Raw genomic sequence first — 20,609 nt, forward strand, 5'->3', positions numbered from 1 at the left:
TCAGCTTTCTATTGATTGCAAATTCAATTAATTAAAATGTTTTTATCTTATAACCAAATTCGGATCCAACTAAAACTATTCGATCCAAATCTGATTTGAATGAAAAACTGATGTGCTCTTACCCATTACTAAAATAATGTCCCATTCACGACAACATAAGCAAGCATAAAGGGCAACTGAAAAAAGAAAATGTAGAGCCACTTATTGACTATTACGCATATACGGAAGCGTGTTCTATTATTTTAACTCCAATTTAGACTTCATTTTGATTTATATAAGTCACAAATTAGAGTTATGTTGGTAGATTAAGTCTTTAGAGGCGTTAGACTAATGCTTATATGTTTTCTTGTCTTATAGTTCTAGGTACTAAAGCTTTCCGAATTTCTTACTCTAATTTCTAACTTCATTAGAACAGCAACGCAACTAGAAAACCTACTAAAAATACTCAATTAAACAATTAGAATATTACAGACTGACTTTCCTGATTTAGTCTTCCCTAATTTAGATGAAGTTTGTCTAGCTTCTTATTCTAAGAGAATGCCTAGCTTTTTTATTCTTTATCATTTTTGCTTTCACCGCCTTCTATCAACGCAGATCTTACTTAGCTTTTTTATTCTTTATCATTTTTTCTTTCACCTCCTTCTATCAACACAGTTGGATCTAAGCGAGTAAATAGCTCTAAAAATAAATAGATCTGAACTGCTCCTTTTTATAATGAAGAATTGATTAAATTTGACAGAATTTTTTTAAAAAGATTGTGGAGAAAAGAGAGGAGATGGGTGATGAAGAGGGATTTTTTTAAGTTAAAAGTGTTGGGGCTTATTAGGTTGATCGGGTTATAAGGTGGAGTGGGTCGGAGTTTATGAGGGGGATTTAATTACTTTAATTAGATACTAGATGACCAATAAGATTATGGCATGTTAGCAATGAAGTGGGTCAATGGTAAGCCGTTAGTTGTAAGGGTATATTTGAGTCATAAAAGTGGGATGGAGGGGTATTTTTTACTTGAGCCAATAGGTAAACGAAGGATATTTTTGAATTAATTTTAATACTTAAAGATTATTTCTGACTCTTTTCCGTTCAAAGAATGATGGTAGTGGTATATGTATTTGAGGTCATAAAAATAGTTATGAGATACATATTTGAGAATATAAAAATAATTTTTTAATTGAATTTTAAGTCTTAGACGAACTGATACGATACAAACTTGGAAACACCAAAATCAGTCCAAACAATCCACAAATTTGAAGAAAACCGTAAGCCCTTTTGGAGACCAAGTCTCGGATTCCCAAGAACACAACAACAAGAAGAGAACAAGGTGTTTATTACACCAAATCAGCCACCCCAAACTATTGTACCACACAAGATGATGAACAAGATAACAATAACAACAATGCGGTAACAATAACAACACTTCACGGCTTGGAGTACAAGAACAACAAACAAACGATTACAACATAAACAAAAGGGATAGATAGTTAGACAAGTGAAGGTATAATCTTAAGAACCTAGGAATTTGGTGGACTCTTGGACCGTTAACACTGCACACGACAAACACTTAATTCCTACATTGACACAAGAGGAACTTAACCTCCTCTAAACACCAACGTATCAAGCCAACATTGCAACACAAGTGATATCCACACTTATTGCCCTCATTTCGATTTGGTGGCTATTCCAAGCCCTACAACTAAAGGTGTTACACTCCTCACACTAGAGAGAGTTTGTTACACTGTTTCAAGTCTTATATCAATAAACAACTAAAGAGTAAGAGCCCTAATACTAAACTATATATAGTCTTATTATAATTGAAGGACAAAAAAACCAAAACACCTTTAATGAAGGGTGGGTGCCTATGAAGCGTAAATTGGGCATGTGAAATCCCTAAAACACCCTTAATGAAGGTGCTCTTCGATGCTCCAAGGCCATGATTCTTCAACCATCCCCCAAGCTACCTTCCATACGCGGCTTTGCTCATGGAATGCTCGAAATAGCCTCTCCATGCATGCTCTCTTCCCCTCAATGTGACCACAACCAGATCCTTCGCGTGTTGGCCTCGAATGATGTCTTCCAAAGCTAGAAAGGCCATTTGGCTCATATCACGAACCATTTTATTGATAAAAGTGAAGCCAAAAGCCCAACACACCTAATCTTTACATTGGCATGGATACATACCCAAATACGTGATCCATTGTATGGAAGATGAAAAATTTCCTATCCCACCTAAAATATCTGCCCTTTGTCCGAAAGTATTCAGTGCTCTTCTGCTCACTCCACCGCCTTCTCTAAGCTATGTTCTCTCTGAGCTAGAGCCGTCGCTTCATTTCATACCTCCTTTGGGTTATCTTCAATCTTGAATCATGGTCGCCATTGTTGTTGCCCTTGTCGTACTTTCATCACCTTAGATATTAAAAAAATAATTTAGTATTTTTTAAACTTTATATAAAATATATCTAAATAAATTATTAGGTACTTTTTAATTAATTTTTATAAAATAAGAAACTTATCTAATTATTCGATGGGATAATCATAATTATAAATTTATATAAAATGGTTAGTTTTATTTAAAAGAATCTAAAAATTGTTATGATTCTATTTAGGGAAAGGACAGAAACGACACTTCAAATTAAACTATTTTCATGAAAATGACCATGAAATTTAAATTTCACTTTCTAGCCATTTCAATTTACTAGCTTGTTCTATACCATTTCTATACACCTTCTATACAGTTTCTATACATATCTTATACATATAAATATTTTGTATGAAAATTATATAGTTTTAATACACAATTTATACAATAACTGTACATTTTTTTACACATTTTATACAATAATTATATAACTTTTATACACTTTCTATATATTTTTTATATATATTTTATACATATACATATTTGATAGAACTATACAATTTCTATACATATATCTTATATAGATACATATTTTATTTAACAATTATATCATTTTTGTATAATTTAATTATTATTTCTAAAAACTTAAAAAAAAGCAAAATATTTGACCAATTAAAAAATTTATAGAAAAAAAAATTGAAATATTTTTAAAAGGGTCGAATTGTCCAAGTTGAATACTGTATCAGTATTGTGTATAGACTATATCAGTATTGTATATGGATTGTTTATGGACTACGTAGACCAAAATGACCCAAATTAGAAAATGACTATAAAATAGAAATAGTATATCTGACTGACCACTTTTTTAAAAGTTTTCAAACTTGGACTATTTATTTTGAAAAGTGTTATAGAGGGTCTCTACTTCTTTAGAAGTAGAGGTATGGACTGCGTACATCTTACCCCCAGACCCCACTAGGTGGGAATACACTGAGTTTGTTGTTGTTGTTGTTGTTATAGAGGGTCCTTTTTCTCTTATATAGAAGTGGGAGTGGAGCTACTGAAGCAAACTCCACTCTGTCGACATCTCTGCTTGCTCGGTGATTTTACTTTATCATCCTTAATTAATTATTATATGACGTTTACATATTAGAAAATTAATAATATTTAATAAAAAAAATAAAAAAAGTATTTATGACATGTCTGCTTCATTTACTTGAATCGTAATTTACTATATCATCCTTAATCAATTATTATAAATTATTTAAATATTAAAAAATTAGCTGAAGCAGGCTGCTCATATTCGACATGCCTGCTTCAACAAAATTAAAAATATTTAATAAAAAAATTAAGCTAGACATTTATGACATGACTGTTCAGCTGTTTTAACCATAATTTTACTATATTACTCATAATTATTTATTATAGGTCATTTAAATATTTAAAAATTAATAATATTTAATTAAAAAATAAAATAGACGTAAAATAATAAATTATTTTTTGATGTTTTTATAAGTCATTTAAGAATTAAAAAATTAATAATATTTAATAAAAAAGATAACATAGACATAAAATGATAAATTATTTTTTGATGTTTGAAATTAACAAGACGTCTTATATGTGAACACTTTAAATTTTTTTTACAAGTATTCGTTATAATAATTTTATTATGTCACTTCTAACTAGTAAATAATAAATTATTTTTTTATGTTTTAAATTAACATGAAATCTTATATGGGATCACTTAAAAAAATTTATAAGTATTTATTATAATAATTTTATTATAATACTTCTAATTAGTAAAATAGAAGATATAATTAACTATCAATGTTATAAAAATTTAAAATATTATTATATATATTTTATTAATTTAAATATAATAATACAGATCTAAATTAAATTTATCCACCATACAAATGAAAGTTTTAATTAAATGATTTGAATTATACACGACTAGTCCCATTAGAAACCATTGACGGGCCTTGTAAATATCAATTTGCATATGAAGCGACATTTACGATAACACCCTTTGTTCTATCAAAGTCGAAACTTCCAACAGAACTAGTAGTACTTAAAGCGGAAGAAATCTGGAGAGGGGTTTTCCGGCGAGACATGGATGTACTGTTCAATTCAATCAACGTTCGAGATCTACTCTCATCACCGAACATCGAAGATGTAAACTCTCCGTTATCCGCCCCTGATCTCCGCCTTCTAATCGACCGTCTACAACTTCGTTCCGTCGATATAAAATCTCAAGTCCGTCAATACATTCTCTCACATTTCTCCGATTTCTCTACACTCTTTTCCCAATGTTTCGACTTCGTTTGGAAATCTGAATATCTCTCTTCTCAACTATCAGATTTGATTCAACTCATTTCGGATCATCCAATTGAAGCTCAAACGAGAACGGTGATTGATGAAATTGTGGTGAAAAATAGAGAGTTGAAGGAAAAGAGGGAATTATTAGGGTTACTTTCTGTGATTTTGGAATTGAGTGATAAATTGAGGTTTGTGAAGGAGGAGATTAAGGTAGGGAGAATTGAGCAAGCGGCGGAAGCGTTAAGGGAGTTAAAGGAAGTCTTGGTAACGAGTAATGATGAGGAGAGGCAGCCTTTTGTTTACGGATTGTTGAAGGATGAATGGACTCAGTGTTTTGAGGAGGTAACATTGCTATATTATTTTCGTGTTTAATTGCTAAGAGGATTAAAGGAAATGAATTTGTCTTTCTATGTTATTTTTTGGCGAAATATTTGAACGTCTACTCTTGGAAATTGAGGATTCCTTGTGAATTGTTGTAGCTTTTTTGGTGAAATAGTTGGGCTTTTACTGTAGATATGTTGATGTAGATAAATAAATAAGTCTTTTAACTGAAAATTTGTTGGAGAATTAATTAAAATTTTAAGTCTTTTTTTTCTGGAGTAGTGGTTGTTATGTTTTTATGTCTGTCTTTCTCTGTGCTTATTTTGCAAGTGTTAAGTGCTATGGGAGGTGGTGGGGTTAACAGAAGACAATATATTGGCGATCTTTATTTAGTTTCTGTAATTCTTGTTTAGAGGAATTGGATTTGGGTGTGTAGATGCAAGAGGTGGTTTTGCAATGTATGGACAATGCGGTGTGGTTTGATCAAGAAAACAATAAAGTTCACCTGAAGTATCAGTTGAGCATCAGAAGTGTTGATGGAATTGAGCTCCAAACAATTTTAAAAGTGATGGATGTGAGTTTGAACTATGCCTCTCTATTTTCACTTTATCTGACCGGTCTCTCAGATATATTGATATTTCTAGTAAATTAAGAGCAAATGTGATTAACTTTTTATTTATGTTATTTTTCATTTTTAGGCAGTTGGTATTATGGATTATGGGCTGGCAAAATTAGCAGATTTGATGATTAAACATGTAATCGTGCCAGTGGTGAGTTTTGGGTCCACTATTTTGGTGGAATGGATTAATCAGGAGTCGGAAAATGGTGTCGAGACAAATCTGAAGATACTTCCATCTGCTGATCCAAATGTAAATGTTTAATGCCTATACTACAGTTTCTCCTCTTGGCTATTTATACATATTCATTTATGCAAAATCATCACTTCAAATTTGAATCCAAACATGTTCTATATTGAGAGCTATGTTGCATGGACTCTCCGGAAAGTGTTGCTACACGTGTCTCAGGTCCTCCAAAAATGCACTACTTTTGGAGGATCTGACATGCACCGGCGGCATTTTTGAAGAGTCGGAACAACATTGATTGGGATAGCACGAAATCTTTGGCATTCTGAATTGTTTACTAGAAAAGATAATAACTTCTCCAGAAGTTAAATGATTGTTGTTCGGATAACATAATTCCCTCACCTGGACATCGTTGGAGTTATTTCTTCGAAATTATTTCTAACCTGCTTTGTGTTTTTTGCCTTATTTTTGATTCTGCAAGCTGTATGATCCAACCATGGTTACTTATAAAATGAGAAAAGAGAACACAAATGCATCCCCTTATGGTTTGAAATAAAAGAGGACTCTAATTGCTACTAAGGTTGTAATATTCATAATAACCGAATTATGCCTCAACATGCAGGTCGACAGTATTGATGGTGGAAGTATGTACTCTGTTCTTGTTGATGTTGTCAAGTTTATTAGTAAGTCTTTGTGCTTTGAAAATAGTACATGGATGCTGTGCTTTGGAAAATTAACATGGCCAAGGATGTCAGATTTGATAGTATCCAACTTCCTCTCCCAGGTCCAATTCAATACCCTTACGCCTTATCACAGGCGTTTCTCTTTGCAATCTGAATTATTACACGTCATCTTTTCCTCTGTGTCAATTATGAATGCTTGGATATTGTTGAGATCCTTCACTGGGGATTATTTATGACAGACTGTTAGCCTTTTTTATGTATTTCTGCAAGTACTCTTGTTACTAAATATTAAATATATTAGTTGATAGTTGATGTGTTATTTTGGGTAATTTACACTTCCTTGTTGAACCTAGATAACTCTATTAGTACATTGGATGAAAGATAGGTAATTGTTAGAAATTTTTGGTACCATTGATTTCCTGATTTTCAAAAGAGTTTTTTGAGACCATTTGAAAAATATATATCGTGAAACGAGATCTGTTATTAGATGGATTTAGACAAAAAGCTTGGAGTTACTCCAACGAAAGCTAGGAAGTACGAGTCAATGAATCTGGCTCAACTTGGGTGAATTTGCTAAAGTGGGCTCTGTTTTGGCTGAATTAATGGAAATTCTGTTTTTCCATGAAAGATTACAGAAGTCCAATGGACATAAGTACTTCATTAAGTTGCTCTAGTACGTTTTTTTTTTAATCTTGATGTCATAACTGGGCCTCTGACATGTACTTTTCCTTATCATATTTGATTAAGTAGAAATTATTCTCAGTTCCATTTCATCTCCTATGGGGATGAAAAGATGTTCGTGTGACCTATGTTACCTGGGTCCTTTCATTTGCATTGACGTCCCCGTGTTGAATGGGTGAGATATGGGTGTAGGTACTTCATGCAAATCATAAGAATACACAAAATAACTACCAAAAATCTGCACGTACTCCTACCAGATACTTACATCCATGTGAGATCACCCTTGATCAGTCCATGTGATTACAATATAACAGATATTTCTGGCTGTCTTTAGTCACAGATTCTCAACAATGCATTGAAAAACCAATATGAAGAATCAAGTGTTTTAGTGGCATGCTTTTGTGGATGATTCTATTTTCCTTAGCATATCATATATATTAGGAATTTGCTATGACTAGCAAAATGTGCATCATCAGTCTAATGAAGCATCAAGTATTTACTGGTTCTTACTCTTTTGGATAGCACTTACAAAGAAAACAACTGATTGGCATGCTTAATTCTCACTGTTGACTAGGTTTTATTGGATGATAGGTATTTCATAATGTTGAATTCACAGTTTTGATATTCTTGTTCCAGAACGTTCCTGATGATGCTTCCAAACTGGCAGACTTTCAGAAAATTGTGAAGTGCACATCTAACTTTGAGACAAGTTTGAAGGAGTTAATGTTCATTGCTTCCTCTGATGGCAAGGATGAAAGATTGAGCAAATTTGTGGATAATGTAGAGGTTCATTTTGCATCAAGGAAAAAGGTTGAGATTTTGGCCCAGGCAAGAAATCAACTTTTGCAGTCTGATTTCTGTCTTCCTGAGGTAAGTACTAACTGTTGTACTTTTGCATTTTAAATTGTCAATGTGCTGTAGAACTCTTTCTGCAGGATGGCACTAGGAGAAACTCTAAAGTTAAGGATGATGATAATGCTGAAAGTTCACCTGACCTTGCTGTCGATTTGCTTTTTACATCTGAGAGATGCGTGGCGTCTGAAGCAGCGTCACGACTAATGAAGTTAGTTCACGGAACGCTCAAGGTCAGTTCACTGAAAGCTTAAAGAATCTCACAGATTTTTGTTTACTTCTGGGCGACCAAATTGTTTTACTTTCACCTCTCTGCCCTTTTCTCCTTTGCTTTCCCTTTTAAGCTATCTTAAAGGATGAGGATACAGAGTTCTATAATTCACTGAGTTCTGAGAATCATGGCTGGACTAAAATTATCGAGAAACTGACACGAGCTCAAGACAACAACTCTAATGTCGGGTATAAATACCCCCAGGACTCGATGACAGAAAAGTAAAGCATAATCATTCATTCATCATCACGTTCATTTATATATCATCACAATCGTTCATGCATCATCACAATCATCAAAGCATCTCATAATTATTTAAGCATTTTCACAGTCGCCGAGGGGTCACTTTAGGCATCTCAGAATCATAATTATACAATAACATAGGGGAAACGTGCTACTAAATCGTACTCCATTCAACAAGGTTTTACCACAGCTATTTCATACCTATATCAATATTGACACGTGTTTGGATATCACATAGCTTGGGGAAACTTCATACTATCACATCATAATCTACTTGCTAACCACTTGGCATGTATTAAAATCTTAGCATATATCAGGAGCACATAATTGGGGAAATTACTACTATCACCTCTCCACTTGTTCACTAAGATCCTTCAACAAAACACTACACATGCACGGGTTCACACCTATTTGCGTACTTCGTTTGGCTCTATTTGCTCTTCTTTACTATTAATACCCATCCTTTAGTATCAAGAAATATCTTGATATAGAAGAGCTCTGAATTGACTTTTTAAGTCAAGGTGTTTTACATTTAGCTTCTCTTCCAGCGTTGCTGAATGAGATATAGGAGGGGTGAAATTTTAAAGCCAGAGGTTAAATTTGAATAGCATCAACAGCTAAGATTTTACTGTCCAACCCCCAGAGCTTTTGTCTAATGGTGAGAGCACAACGTGTGATGTGTGTGTTAGGCACATGTCACGGAGCCCTGCCGCATACAATAGCCTGTTATTTAAGTGGAGAAGCATAAAAGGTCAGGCCTATTCTCCACCTAGTTTTGAATGTGAGCCACTAACCCTTGGGGATTTCTCGGTTATCCAAAAAAAAAAAAAGAGATGATGATAATGTCCAGTATTTAGTAAATAAAATCCATGGTTAATCTCTCTTTGATACCCCCCTTTTTTGTTGACTGGTTCACTTCCTCGACTTTATAGTGTTCATCTTTTATTTTCTTTCCACCTTGTCTGTATGAGCTGAACAAGAGAAGAAACTCAAAATTTCACTCTTCTTTTTTCTAGATAGCTTGTCACAGTGCGCACAATCAGCTATCGTGCAGAGATAAAAACATTTCCATTGCCAAGGCAGATGGATCATTCTTCCTATGTTTTAAGTTAACATAAGCTTTCTGTAGTTGCTAAAGCAATAACAAGGAGGCTTTTTAGTACTGTTTTACTGAATTTGCTCTAGAAAGTATGTGTCTTCTAGATAAGCTGTTTGGCTGAAGTCACGATCAAGTATTTTGGGAGTGCAACAGAAATGGTTACGATAGGGGTAATTGACCTCAATTACAGCCAGTTAAAAATTGAAGGAAAACAAAAACCAAAAGTATACTAAATTGTTTTGGTGGGATCAAGTATTTTGGGAGTGCAACAGAAATGGTTACGATAGGGGTAATTGACCTCAATTACAGCCAGTTAAAAATTGAAGGAAAACAAAAACCAAAAGTATACTAAATTGTTTTGGTGGGAAGAGTTATCCAGTGCTTGTGCTGGTGGGAGGAACCGCTGGAATTAGCCAAGGTGCGTTCAAGCTACCGGATGCCGCTGTCATAAGAAAAAGAGTATGCTAGCTTAGTTTATATTGTTTTCATATTTCAATTGTTTGTGATGTGCAATTCATTTGTTTAATGCGTGGAGGTACAGTGAGTATTTAAGCTCTGCAGATTCTGATGTAACCATTGAAATATGCTAATCTGTTGCATATTTATGACTTTGTCAGTTTCTTTTTTTCTTTTGTCAGGACTGATGTTGCAGGAATTTTACTAGTCTTGTTCTCTGGCTCTTCTGCCAATTTTTGCTTGTGTACTTTACCTAGTACTTTTTCATACATCCTTTCCTCTAATACCCCTGCGGAAAATGGTTCCAATATGTAGGATGTTTGCTTGTCATCTCCTAGAATGGGGTTGGACTTCTATCACGCTGCTAGGGATTCTCTACTTCTTTATGAGGCTATCATACCTGTCAAGGTTAGTGTAGAAGAGAGCTGCATCATAAACCCATGCGGAACATGCTTGTTTTGTTGCATCCAGCTTTTCTCTATCTCCTACAAAAACAAATGCATTTAGCAAAAAGTTCCATTTTCTTTCTTCGTCATAACCAAGTGAGTCTTCGGGGCAAGGGCACTTTTTGGTATCAGTCCTTGTAGTTTTTCATGATCACAATTCATATGTCATTAATGCCTATTCTTTTTTTTTTCCTGGTTTTACTTCATGTTTTGACTTGGAAAGTTCGAAAGGCAGCTTGATTCCATCAACCATTCTGCCGTTCTTATTCACAATGATTGCCACTATCTATCTCAGGAGATTCTTGGACTTGCATTTGAGGTAAGCATGGATTGAAATCTTCATTTCTGTTTTAGTTGCTTTGATTTGCTCTGCCTTACTGCAAGCAAAAACTGTTCCGGTAATCCCAAATCGGTGTCCAGTTTGATTAATGTGATTATTAGGTGAATTAACTAGGGGAACTAGGGGCAACCGCTCATCTTTTAAATTTCAACAATTAAATTTTTTAAATTTTTTTTAAGTTGGATTTTGTTGAAGTGCCTGGTCTGACTTTTCGTGTAATTTTGTATGGTAAAACTTCCATTTTAAGAAAGTAGTAGTCTTTGGGACCACCAAGTATGAGATGATTAAATTTAAATTTAGGATAGGAGCAATAAAACAACAAAGTATATTTACATGATTTTCCAAGCTTATGGTGTGTCTTCCAGCACGACCTTCTTTTCTTAACCCGACCATTTTGGCTTCTTCATGATTTCATAAGAGTAGAGTACGAAAGGTCCAAGTTTTTTAATTAAATAAAGAGAGTCCCAGGGGATTATTTTGTCTTTCAAAAACTAGGATCGGAACTAGAAGGCTTACGTACGAGTTACCCAATAGCTTTAGTCTAAACCTTGTATTTATATTAAGAAATCTACGAAGAATTAAAATCAGGTACATTTGGTCTAGTGGTCAATGAAGTGGGTTAAGAACCTTGAGGTCTCAAATTCAGATCCCAACAACAACAACAACAAACCCAGTGTATTCCCACATAGTGAGGTCTGAGGAGGGTAAGATGTATGCAGTCCATACCTCTATCTCTAAAGAAGTAGAAGGGTTGTTTCCAATAGACCCCTGACTCAAATTCAGATCACAACAAAGAAAAACTATTGGGTGATTTATTCCCCTTTGTCACCCTTAGTGGACTATCTGTTGTTGGTCGAGGTGCGTGTAAGTTGGTTCGGACATTACCACCACCACCACAACATATCCAGTGTATTCTTACATAGTGTGTCTGGGGAGGGTAGTGTGTACGCAGGCCATACCACTACCTTAGGTGAAGTAGAGAGGCTGTTTCCGATAGGCCCCGACTTAGGACCTATAACAGTATAACAAACACAAAACATACATGCATATAAACTAGTACAATATGCAAAATAAACTAACACTGCTAGCCACAATATAATACTACAGCCACAAGATAACGCTAAAAACTATCTATCTGAAATCATAGACATCACTCAACACCACGAACAAGAAACTTCAGGCACAAATAAAGAACGCTCCCCTACTGTTACCGACGCACTCCCATCCCCTAACCTTCGCCTCTAATTTGCGTCCTCCATACCTTCCTATCCAGGGTCATGTCCTCCGTAAGCTATAACTGCTCCATATCTTGCCTAATAACCTCCCTCCTATATTTCTTCGGCTTACCTCTAGCCATCCATAGCCAGTGTCTCCCACCTCCGTACTGGAGCATCAGAGCCCTTCTCATTACGTGCCCGAACCAACATAACCTCACTTCTCTCATTTTGTCCTCCACCGAAGCCACTCCCACCTTCTCCCGAATAATCTCATTCCTCACCCTATCTTTCCTGGTATGGTCACACATCCATCGCAACATCCTCATCTCCGCAACCTTCAACTTTTGTATGTGGGAGTTCTTAATGGCCAAAACTCGGCTCCATACAACATAGTCAATCAGACTGCCACTCTGTAGAACTTACCTTTAAGCTTCGGAGGAACCTCTTATCACATAAAACTCCCGAGACGAGCTTCCATTTTAACCACCCTGTCCCAATATGATGCGTGACATCCTCGTCAATCTCACCATTGCGCTTAATCATAGACCCCAGATATTTGAAACTCTCGCTCTTCTGAATGGCCTGAGAGTCCAGCTTCACAACGACGTCAGCCTCCTGTGACATATCACTAAACTTACACTCCAAGTACTCAACCTTGGTCCTGCTCAACCGAAATTCTTTAGACTCAAGGGTCTGTCTCCACATCTCCAACTTATCATTAACTCCTTCCCTAGTCTCGTCAATCAATACCACATCATCATCAAATAACATACACCAAGGCACCTCCCCTTGAATATGTCGCATCAAAACATCTATCACCAAGGCAAATAAAAAAGGGCTAAGAGTCGATCCCTGGTGCAACATTGTCAAAACCCGAAAGTGCTCTGAATCACCACCTACCGTCCTCACATGAGTCTTCGCACCATCATACATGTTCTGAATCGACCTAGTATACGCCACGGGCACCCCTCCAGCCTCTAAGCACCTCCACAGAATCTCCCTGGAACTCTGTCACAATGTTGTAAAAGGCGCTCGCCCTGTCGTCAATGGCGAATGGCGAGGTGAGGCCTTGTCGCCCCTTCAGTTCATGGCGTTGCGAAAATCTAAAGGCGTCGCCTTTGCGAGAAAGGCGACATGGCGAGGCAAGGCGACAAGCATTGCCTTTTGATTTTTATTTTTTTTTTTAAATTAGGGTTTTCGGTGTATAGACTAATTTTAGGGCTTATTTACACATTTTGGCTCTACCAACTTGCTCAGTGGTGACTGCGGCTGCTATCATCCATCTCACAGATTTGATTCTGACGACTGGCGACTACTTCGGCGACGTACTCCGGCGACTCCAGTAAGCAGTGAGCCAGTGAACTATTGATTTCTATTTTTTTTCTTTCTTCTTCTTCTTAATCCATCAATTAGACTTGTACTTTGGTGCTTTTTTTTTTCCTTCCTCTTTTCTCCTCTTCTTCTTCTATTTTCCCTCCACTGTTCTCTAACAATGAACTTGTCTTAAAGACTTAAACATTGTTATTGTAACAGTAACCAGTAAGCTTGTGCCTTGTAGCCTTATTATGTAATTTTTTTTTTAATAACTTATATAGAATTCAATTAACATAGTATGATAGTATTATACTAATTAAATGACTTGATGTCTTGATCATTAACAACTATTTCAATTTCAATGGTGTCTCAGTAAACTTTAAAGTTTTAGTATTGCTTGTTTTATGGATATTGGATTGTTGAGTCATTCAAGTTCTAGACTTTTAGTATCTATCTACTACCTATTTTTATTTCTTGACTTGAAATATTTCCTAATATATTAGTGTTATTGAAATTTTGATCATTTATATATTATTTTAATTTTTTTATATCAATTGTCGCTGTACATTCAAAAGGCGCTCGCCGCGTGGCGAGGCGGGACCTTGTTGCCTCTTGTCGCCTTTCGCCGTCCAAAACACTGCTCTGTCATATGCCTTCTCAAGATCAATAAACACCATGTGCAAGTCCTTCTTTCTCCTCTACTGAAACTGATCCACTAATCTCCTCACAAGGTGAATGGCCTCAGTAGTCGAGCAACCTGGCATGGAACTGCATTGGTTCTCAGAGATAGTCACGATCCTTCTCAGCCTTAACTCGACCACCATTTCCCAAACCTTCATAGTATGACTCAACAACTCGACACCACGGTTACCCAAAAATATCTGAACCCATAAAAGCTCAAATCTTTGCTTCACCTCTGCTGCCACTATGTGATAAGTGTGCAGTTTGATTGAATAGTAGTGGCATAGATCTATGCCAAACATTCTTTGTTTTGGATGTATACGCAAATATTATAACCTAATCAAGAAGTGAAGTTGCCCAAGTTACCATATTTGGCTTGGTTGAGTCATAGTACCTAAGCCTTTGCTTTGGAATATTAATTGAATATATAAACAGACACAAACCAACCATGGGGTTCTTTTGGGGTAATTAAGCATTTTTTATTATTTCCAAAATTGTGACTTACAAACCATGTATCAGCTGACCACTTACTTCTCAAAGTTTTAGCAGCTACGAAAAATATACAAAACAACTACCGTCCAATGTTATCAAAAGCTAAAGGCACAAAAAAGTTTTTAACATCTGCTGGGGCTTTTAGCGCAAAGCGCAATTAATGCATGGGCTTTAACGAAAAAAAGGCGCAGAGGGAGAAATAACACAAATATATATGTCTAGTCCAAGACTAATAATTATAAGCATGAATGACAAATATATGAAGAAATTGAAAAAAATTACGATAAAGTGAAATATCAATTGTTTATGTTGCCTCTTCAGAAGTCTCATTGGCAAGGGAAAGTATGCCTACCTTAGAACCTTGATGATGACACTTAAGAACGCATTAAGCTAGGTGAAGTGCTCATCACGGCTTGAGCGTCACTTCAGGGCTTGAACGCGCCTTTGACAACACTGCTACCATCTGATTCTATCTATTATAGTTGTAGAAAAAAAATCTAGCTCACTACATTAACACTTCCAGTACCAAGGGATCTGGTTCAGCGTCTGCAGTGCATCTCTCCATTTAGGCAAATCTTACGTCTATTATAAATGTGAAGGCAACTTCTTTGTATATTCTATCACTTTAGTAGCATCTGGACTTGAACCTGATTCCATTACTTTCGCTCCAGATGAGTGATATAGCCATTTGAAAGACACAGCTAACAATTGCTCCTTGACCAGTCTTCTTTGGTGCCCAACTGTTGGCCCAATCTAACTCTGTTTGCCAGTTCCCAATAGTTTTCTGAAATTCCTGCCATAGCATCAACCTATTTCACAGCTCTTCAGTAACAGAACAGTCATGTATAGATGGTTAAAGGATTCTACATCTGCATTACAGTAGACACAGTCCATAGGCACATGCATGCCAACTGTGATGGTCTGTCCACTGTTGCCCACCTTCTCCAAGCTGCCGATCTAAGGGTGAACTTGTGCCTTGGATGAATATTTTGTTGGAGTGCAATGCTCTTCCAGTTGACTTTGAAGTGTTTGGGCATCAGTTATACTTACATCTGAGAAGTGCAATGCTCTTCCAGTTGACTTTGAAGTGTTTGGGCATCAGTTATACTTACATCTGTTTAATTGTGAACTTTTCAGCTATGACGAGTCTGTAGTGTCATAGTGAGATCACCTTGAAGGTTACTGTTTGCAGTTACTTTCTTGACTCCAAAATTTCCTATCACCCAGGTAGCATTCCCGGGGATGATGCATTGGTCAACAGTAGTATTCTTTATATAGTAAGAACGTACGAATATGATCCATAGAAAATCCTTCTTTTCAGTAACAGCCTATAGTTGCTTCAGGATGGAAGCAGTGTTCCAAAGTTGCAGATTCATAACATTTTACCCACCTGCAGCTCTTTATAGGCATATCTTTTCCCAGGACACCGAAGTTTTCCTTGAGTTCATTGTTGGCCCTGTACAAAGGTAGGTTTGTTATATGCTTTCAATTATCTTGAGATTTTTCTTTGGCAGAACAAAGATCTGTGCTCAATAGGAAAAACGAAAAAGGTCTGCATGCCAAAGACTACCGACTTAAGCAACTGGATCCTTCCTGCATAGGATAGGAGTTTAGCAGACCAACACATACTTCTTTTTGTAATCCTCTCTATCAATAAGACTGGCCGATTGTGAGCGTTTTTGAGGAGAGCGGGACCCCTAGATATTTGAATGGAATATCTCCTTCAGTGAATCCCAGAGTAGATAGAATGACTTGCTTTAATTCAGGATCGACTCTAGACATGAAGATAGAACTCTTCTCAGTATTGGTTTTGAGCCCAGACCCAGAGACGACTGAGAACCTTTGAAAAGCAACCGGGAGAAGCTGTTTATATGTCAACTCTGCCTTACAAAAAGTAACAAATCATTAGCAAAACAAATATGCATCACCCCAAGGTTCTTACAACTTTGGAAAATCTTACTGCAGCTTTAGAGTATTCAATTCCTTTTCGCAGGTACTCTATTGCAATTACAAGGAGGTAGATGAAATAGGGTCTGAGTTGCTCGGACTTGGGTGCGGGTGTCCGATATGGGTGCGGATCTAGACGTCAGATCCTTCATGATCTCAATTTTAAGAGTCAGGGATATGGATCTAGGTATGGATATGGGTGCAGGGATTCAATAAAAAATAATTCAAATATCTACATATAGAGTTATAAAACCTAAATTATGAGATATTATGCGGATAACTTGAGGACTAAATATTGATCAAGAAGAGAATCTTGGAAGGAGATTAAAGGAAAATGAGTGGCATGGAAATTTCTATATACAAAGAATTTTACTTTCTTCAATTTAACCTTAGCTTTTTATATTGATTACATAAATCATTAAATCTGTCCGTACTTTACCCCGACAATTTACAGAGAAATTTCTATATACAAAGAATTCCACTTTCTTCAATTTAACCTTAGCTTTTGTTTTGATTGCAAAAATCATCAAATCTGTCGGACTTTCCCTGTTGATTTTGGTCAAAGTACCCAAAATTAGTTGACCAAGTTGGGTACGGATCCCACACCCACACCTATGTCGTGTCGACATAGGTGCGGCACCGAAAGTGAAGATTCTGAGCAACTTAGCTTATGGCCACCCTGCCTGATCCCTCTTTTGCCCTGGAAAGGTTGTGATAGGCCCCCATTGAATGAATTTGAAGGGAAATCCTAATTCTGCCGACAATGTTCTTTGAAATTCTTATTCAATGTAGTCATAAACCTTCCTTAGGTCAACTTTCATAACACACCGAAGGGATATACCTTTTCTGGAGTACCATTTCAGAACTTCATAAATAAACAGAATCTTGTCTAATGATGCTTCTACCGTCGATAAAAACTCATTGTGAAGGACTCACTATATGACCTATAACAGTCTTAATTCTGTTGGTTAAAAACTTTGGTAATAACCTTATATACAATGGTGCAGCATGCTATAGGTCTATAGACCTTTACATAAGTAGGAGATGACACTTTGGGCACAAGAGTAATAGTTGTACTATTGAAAGCTGGAAATACTTCCCTGTGGTGAATATTTCTTTGACAACACTGGTGACATCCTGTTCAACCACTGTCCAGTGTGCAGTGAAGAACTCCATAGGGAACCCAACAGTACCTGGTGTTTTATCCTTAGCTTATCCTTTGACAGGTGCTAGAATCTCTTGATCAGTAACATGGGCAATTAACAAGCACTTATTTTGATAGATGAGACTGTTATAGACCAAACGGGAGAGCCAACCCAAAAGACTAGTCTGATAGGCAGGATAACCCATTTAAGGTATAAATCCATTAACATCTCTCTACTTATTTGATGAGGAACAATTGGCGCATAACAACTGCCCCCGCTTGAGAATTAACGACCTCATTGGTCACGGAAGGCATCCCTCTTGGTCTAGGCCACCACTTTTGTGTCCATGCGTGGGGCCGTGACTCAGAGTGGTGGCCTTGACCCAAGAGGGGTGCTAGCCGTGACCAACGAGGTCGTTGGTTCTCAAGCGGGGCGATTTTTATGGTCAATGTCCCCCATTGGATAAATAAATAAATTTTAATGAGTTTATAGGCTAAATGGGTTCTCCCACCGATTAGACTAGTCTTTTGGTTTGGGCTCTCCCATTTGGTCTGTAACATTGGTATCAGAGTGGGTTGGTCCATGCGTTGGGCTACAACTCAGAGTGGTGGCCTGGAACCAAGAGGGGTGCCAGCTGTGACCATCGAGGTCGTTGGTTCTCAAGCGGGGGGATCGTTATGTGCCAATTGTCCCTCATCAGATAAATAGAGAAATGTTATGGGTTTATAGACTAAATGGGTTCTCCCACCTATTAGACTAGTCTTTTGGGTTGGGCTCTCCTGTTTGATTTATAAAAGAGAGAAGGGCCATTTCTGCGTATTTCCACATTGGGGGCATGGAAGTTCTTCAGCTGCAGCACCCAAAGGTAGGAAAAAAATGAGATAAACTCCTCCAACAACTCAGGATATTGCAAATTGATCCCATTAGAATCATAAATGGAAGTAATAGCATTCCTACTGGCCCTAATCTTTATCTGTGCATGAACGTATCTAGTGTTTTGAGTCCCCACTAGTGATCTAGCTGACCCTGGATTTTTGCTTGTTGACTAGCTCCTTTACCTCACTCCACTTCCATGTATCAGCCAATGTTTATTGTTCCCGTGTTATCAGTTGGTTATTCAGTGGTAGTATTGCAATCTCTCTCTGAATAATCTCCAAATTCTGTCTATCCATCTGCAACTTGTGCTTATAGGTTGCCATGTAGGCATTTAGATCCTTTAGTCCCACCTTCATAGCCTTCAGTTTCAGCCACAGTTGCTTTAACTTTGTCTCAAGAGTAGTCTCTTTCCCATACAGACTTCAGTATGCCTTCAAGCTCCGGAGGATCAAGAACTGTCTTGAACTGTTTGAATGGTTTTGGTTTTGATTGTGGCTCTAGATATACCTATATAAGAATTGGGGAGTGACCAGACACCCCTATGTTCATGTATTCAGCCTCAACATGCCGAAATTCATCACCTATCGAAAGTTCCCGATTGCCCAGTCAATTTAAGAATAAACGCTGTAATTATCTTGTTGCTTGTTGCAAAAAGTAAAGTGCCACCCCTTTGGCCTTAAAGTAGTAAGCTATAACGCACCAATACATCCTTGGAAGGCCTGGTTCTCTCCAGGTAACACTGGAGATCCAATCCTGTCTTCAGAGGTTAATACATTGTTGAAATCACTGCATAGAAGCCAAGTCTCTCGAATGCCACTGCCCAACTGAATAAGCTCCCCCATAGTACCTCCCTTGACTGAAAATCATTACTGGCACATACCACTTTTAGATAAGCTGAGGTCCCATTGGTATCTGCAATCATGCAATGTATGACTTGTTCTTTTACACTTATAAGATGCACCTGAATGGTTTCCATACTAACCAAATTCGACCATTATAAACCTGAGCATAATTGAAATAATGCTACCATTCAGGTAGTCTTCTTTTTTTTTTTTTTTTTTTTGTTGGATAAGGTAAGTGCTTCAATATACTCATTGCTTTATGGTCCTTTATTCTTAGTTTCAATGACCACCCATAATATCTATCTTGTTCAACTTTCTGTTTTAGGGGCAGGTTTAGCCCCCTGACATTCCATGTAGATTATCATGGAGGATTGCTTAAGGGTAAGCGTCGGTCAGTTCGGTTTCTAAACATATTTGTTATTGGTTTTCGGTTTATCGAATTTTGGTCCTTAACGGTTCAATTTTCGATTTAACTGATAAGAAAATGCTCCTCTAATTTTTTTTTGGGCTTTCTTTTTGTATTTTCATCTATTCATATGTATATACACACACACACACACACACACACACACTGTATACCTTCATGCATAAAAGCCTACACAAATTACAAGTGGTAGTAAATTCAAATACATTATTACTAAAACAAACTTGTTTTCTTTTTTGGTAAGTAGCAAACTTGAATGCAGTAGCAACAATAGTGATATGCCATAAAGAAAAACAATGTCGGTTTATAGTTTACACTGATGGTAGAACCCCACCAAGCCAATGACTTTAGAAGAAAAACAACACTAAGGGTGTGATTGGTATGAAGGAAAATGTTTTTCATGCAAAATGTTTTCCTAGAAAATGTTTTTCATGCAAAATGTTTTCCTAGAAAATGTTTTCCTGTAAAACAAGTTGATTTCTTACTTGTTTTCTTATGTTTGGTTGGTGGATGGAAAATATTTTTTAGTATTTGGTTGGTGAATGAAAAAATATTTTTCAAAAAATACATTTTAGTGTTTAGCTAAAGCGTAAAAATACATTTTAGAATCCTTTTTTAAAAAATAAATTTAAAAATATTTAAGCTTTTTTGGGGAGGGGGTTGGTAGGCGGGTGGGTGGGAATGTCAGAATAGGTAGTAGGGGTGGGATAAGAAAAAGTTTTGAATTTTTTTTGCTTAGGAAAATATTAAAAATTGGCAGGAGGGGGGTTAGAAGGAGCTGGGGGTCAGGGTAGGGGAGTGAGGGGA

The 20,609-nt window shown here is 36.6% G+C and overlaps 1 protein-coding gene across 2 annotated transcripts in view; it reads left to right on the top strand.

Moving 5' to 3' along the window:
- Window positions 1-4,312: 4,312 nt before the first annotated feature.
- The window catches only part of LOC107852081 (centromere/kinetochore protein zw10 homolog), a 21,624-nt gene continuing 5,327 nt past the window's right edge, over window positions 4,313-20,609 (top strand). The window contains exons 1-8 of one of the 2 annotated variants that reach the window (XM_016697131.2): window positions 4,313-5,011; window positions 5,427-5,564; window positions 5,689-5,859; window positions 6,416-6,577; window positions 7,794-8,027; window positions 8,093-8,242; window positions 10,394-10,486; window positions 10,748-10,843. In XM_016697131.2, the coding sequence (XP_016552617.2) occupies window positions 4,463-5,011; window positions 5,427-5,564; window positions 5,689-5,859; window positions 6,416-6,577; window positions 7,794-8,027; window positions 8,093-8,242; window positions 10,394-10,486; window positions 10,748-10,843 (1,593 nt within the window). In that variant the 5' untranslated portion in view covers window positions 4,313-4,462. The remainder of the gene's footprint in view (window positions 5,012-5,426; window positions 5,565-5,688; window positions 5,860-6,415; window positions 6,578-7,793; window positions 8,028-8,092; window positions 8,243-10,393; window positions 10,487-10,747; window positions 10,844-20,609) is intronic. The other variant, XM_016697132.2, reaches the window with a different exon arrangement.

This window comes from Capsicum annuum, chromosome 5 (assembly GCF_002878395.1).
Source record: "Capsicum annuum cultivar UCD-10X-F1 chromosome 5, UCD10Xv1.1, whole genome shotgun sequence".
Taxonomy (NCBI): domain Eukaryota; kingdom Viridiplantae; phylum Streptophyta; class Magnoliopsida; order Solanales; family Solanaceae; genus Capsicum; species Capsicum annuum.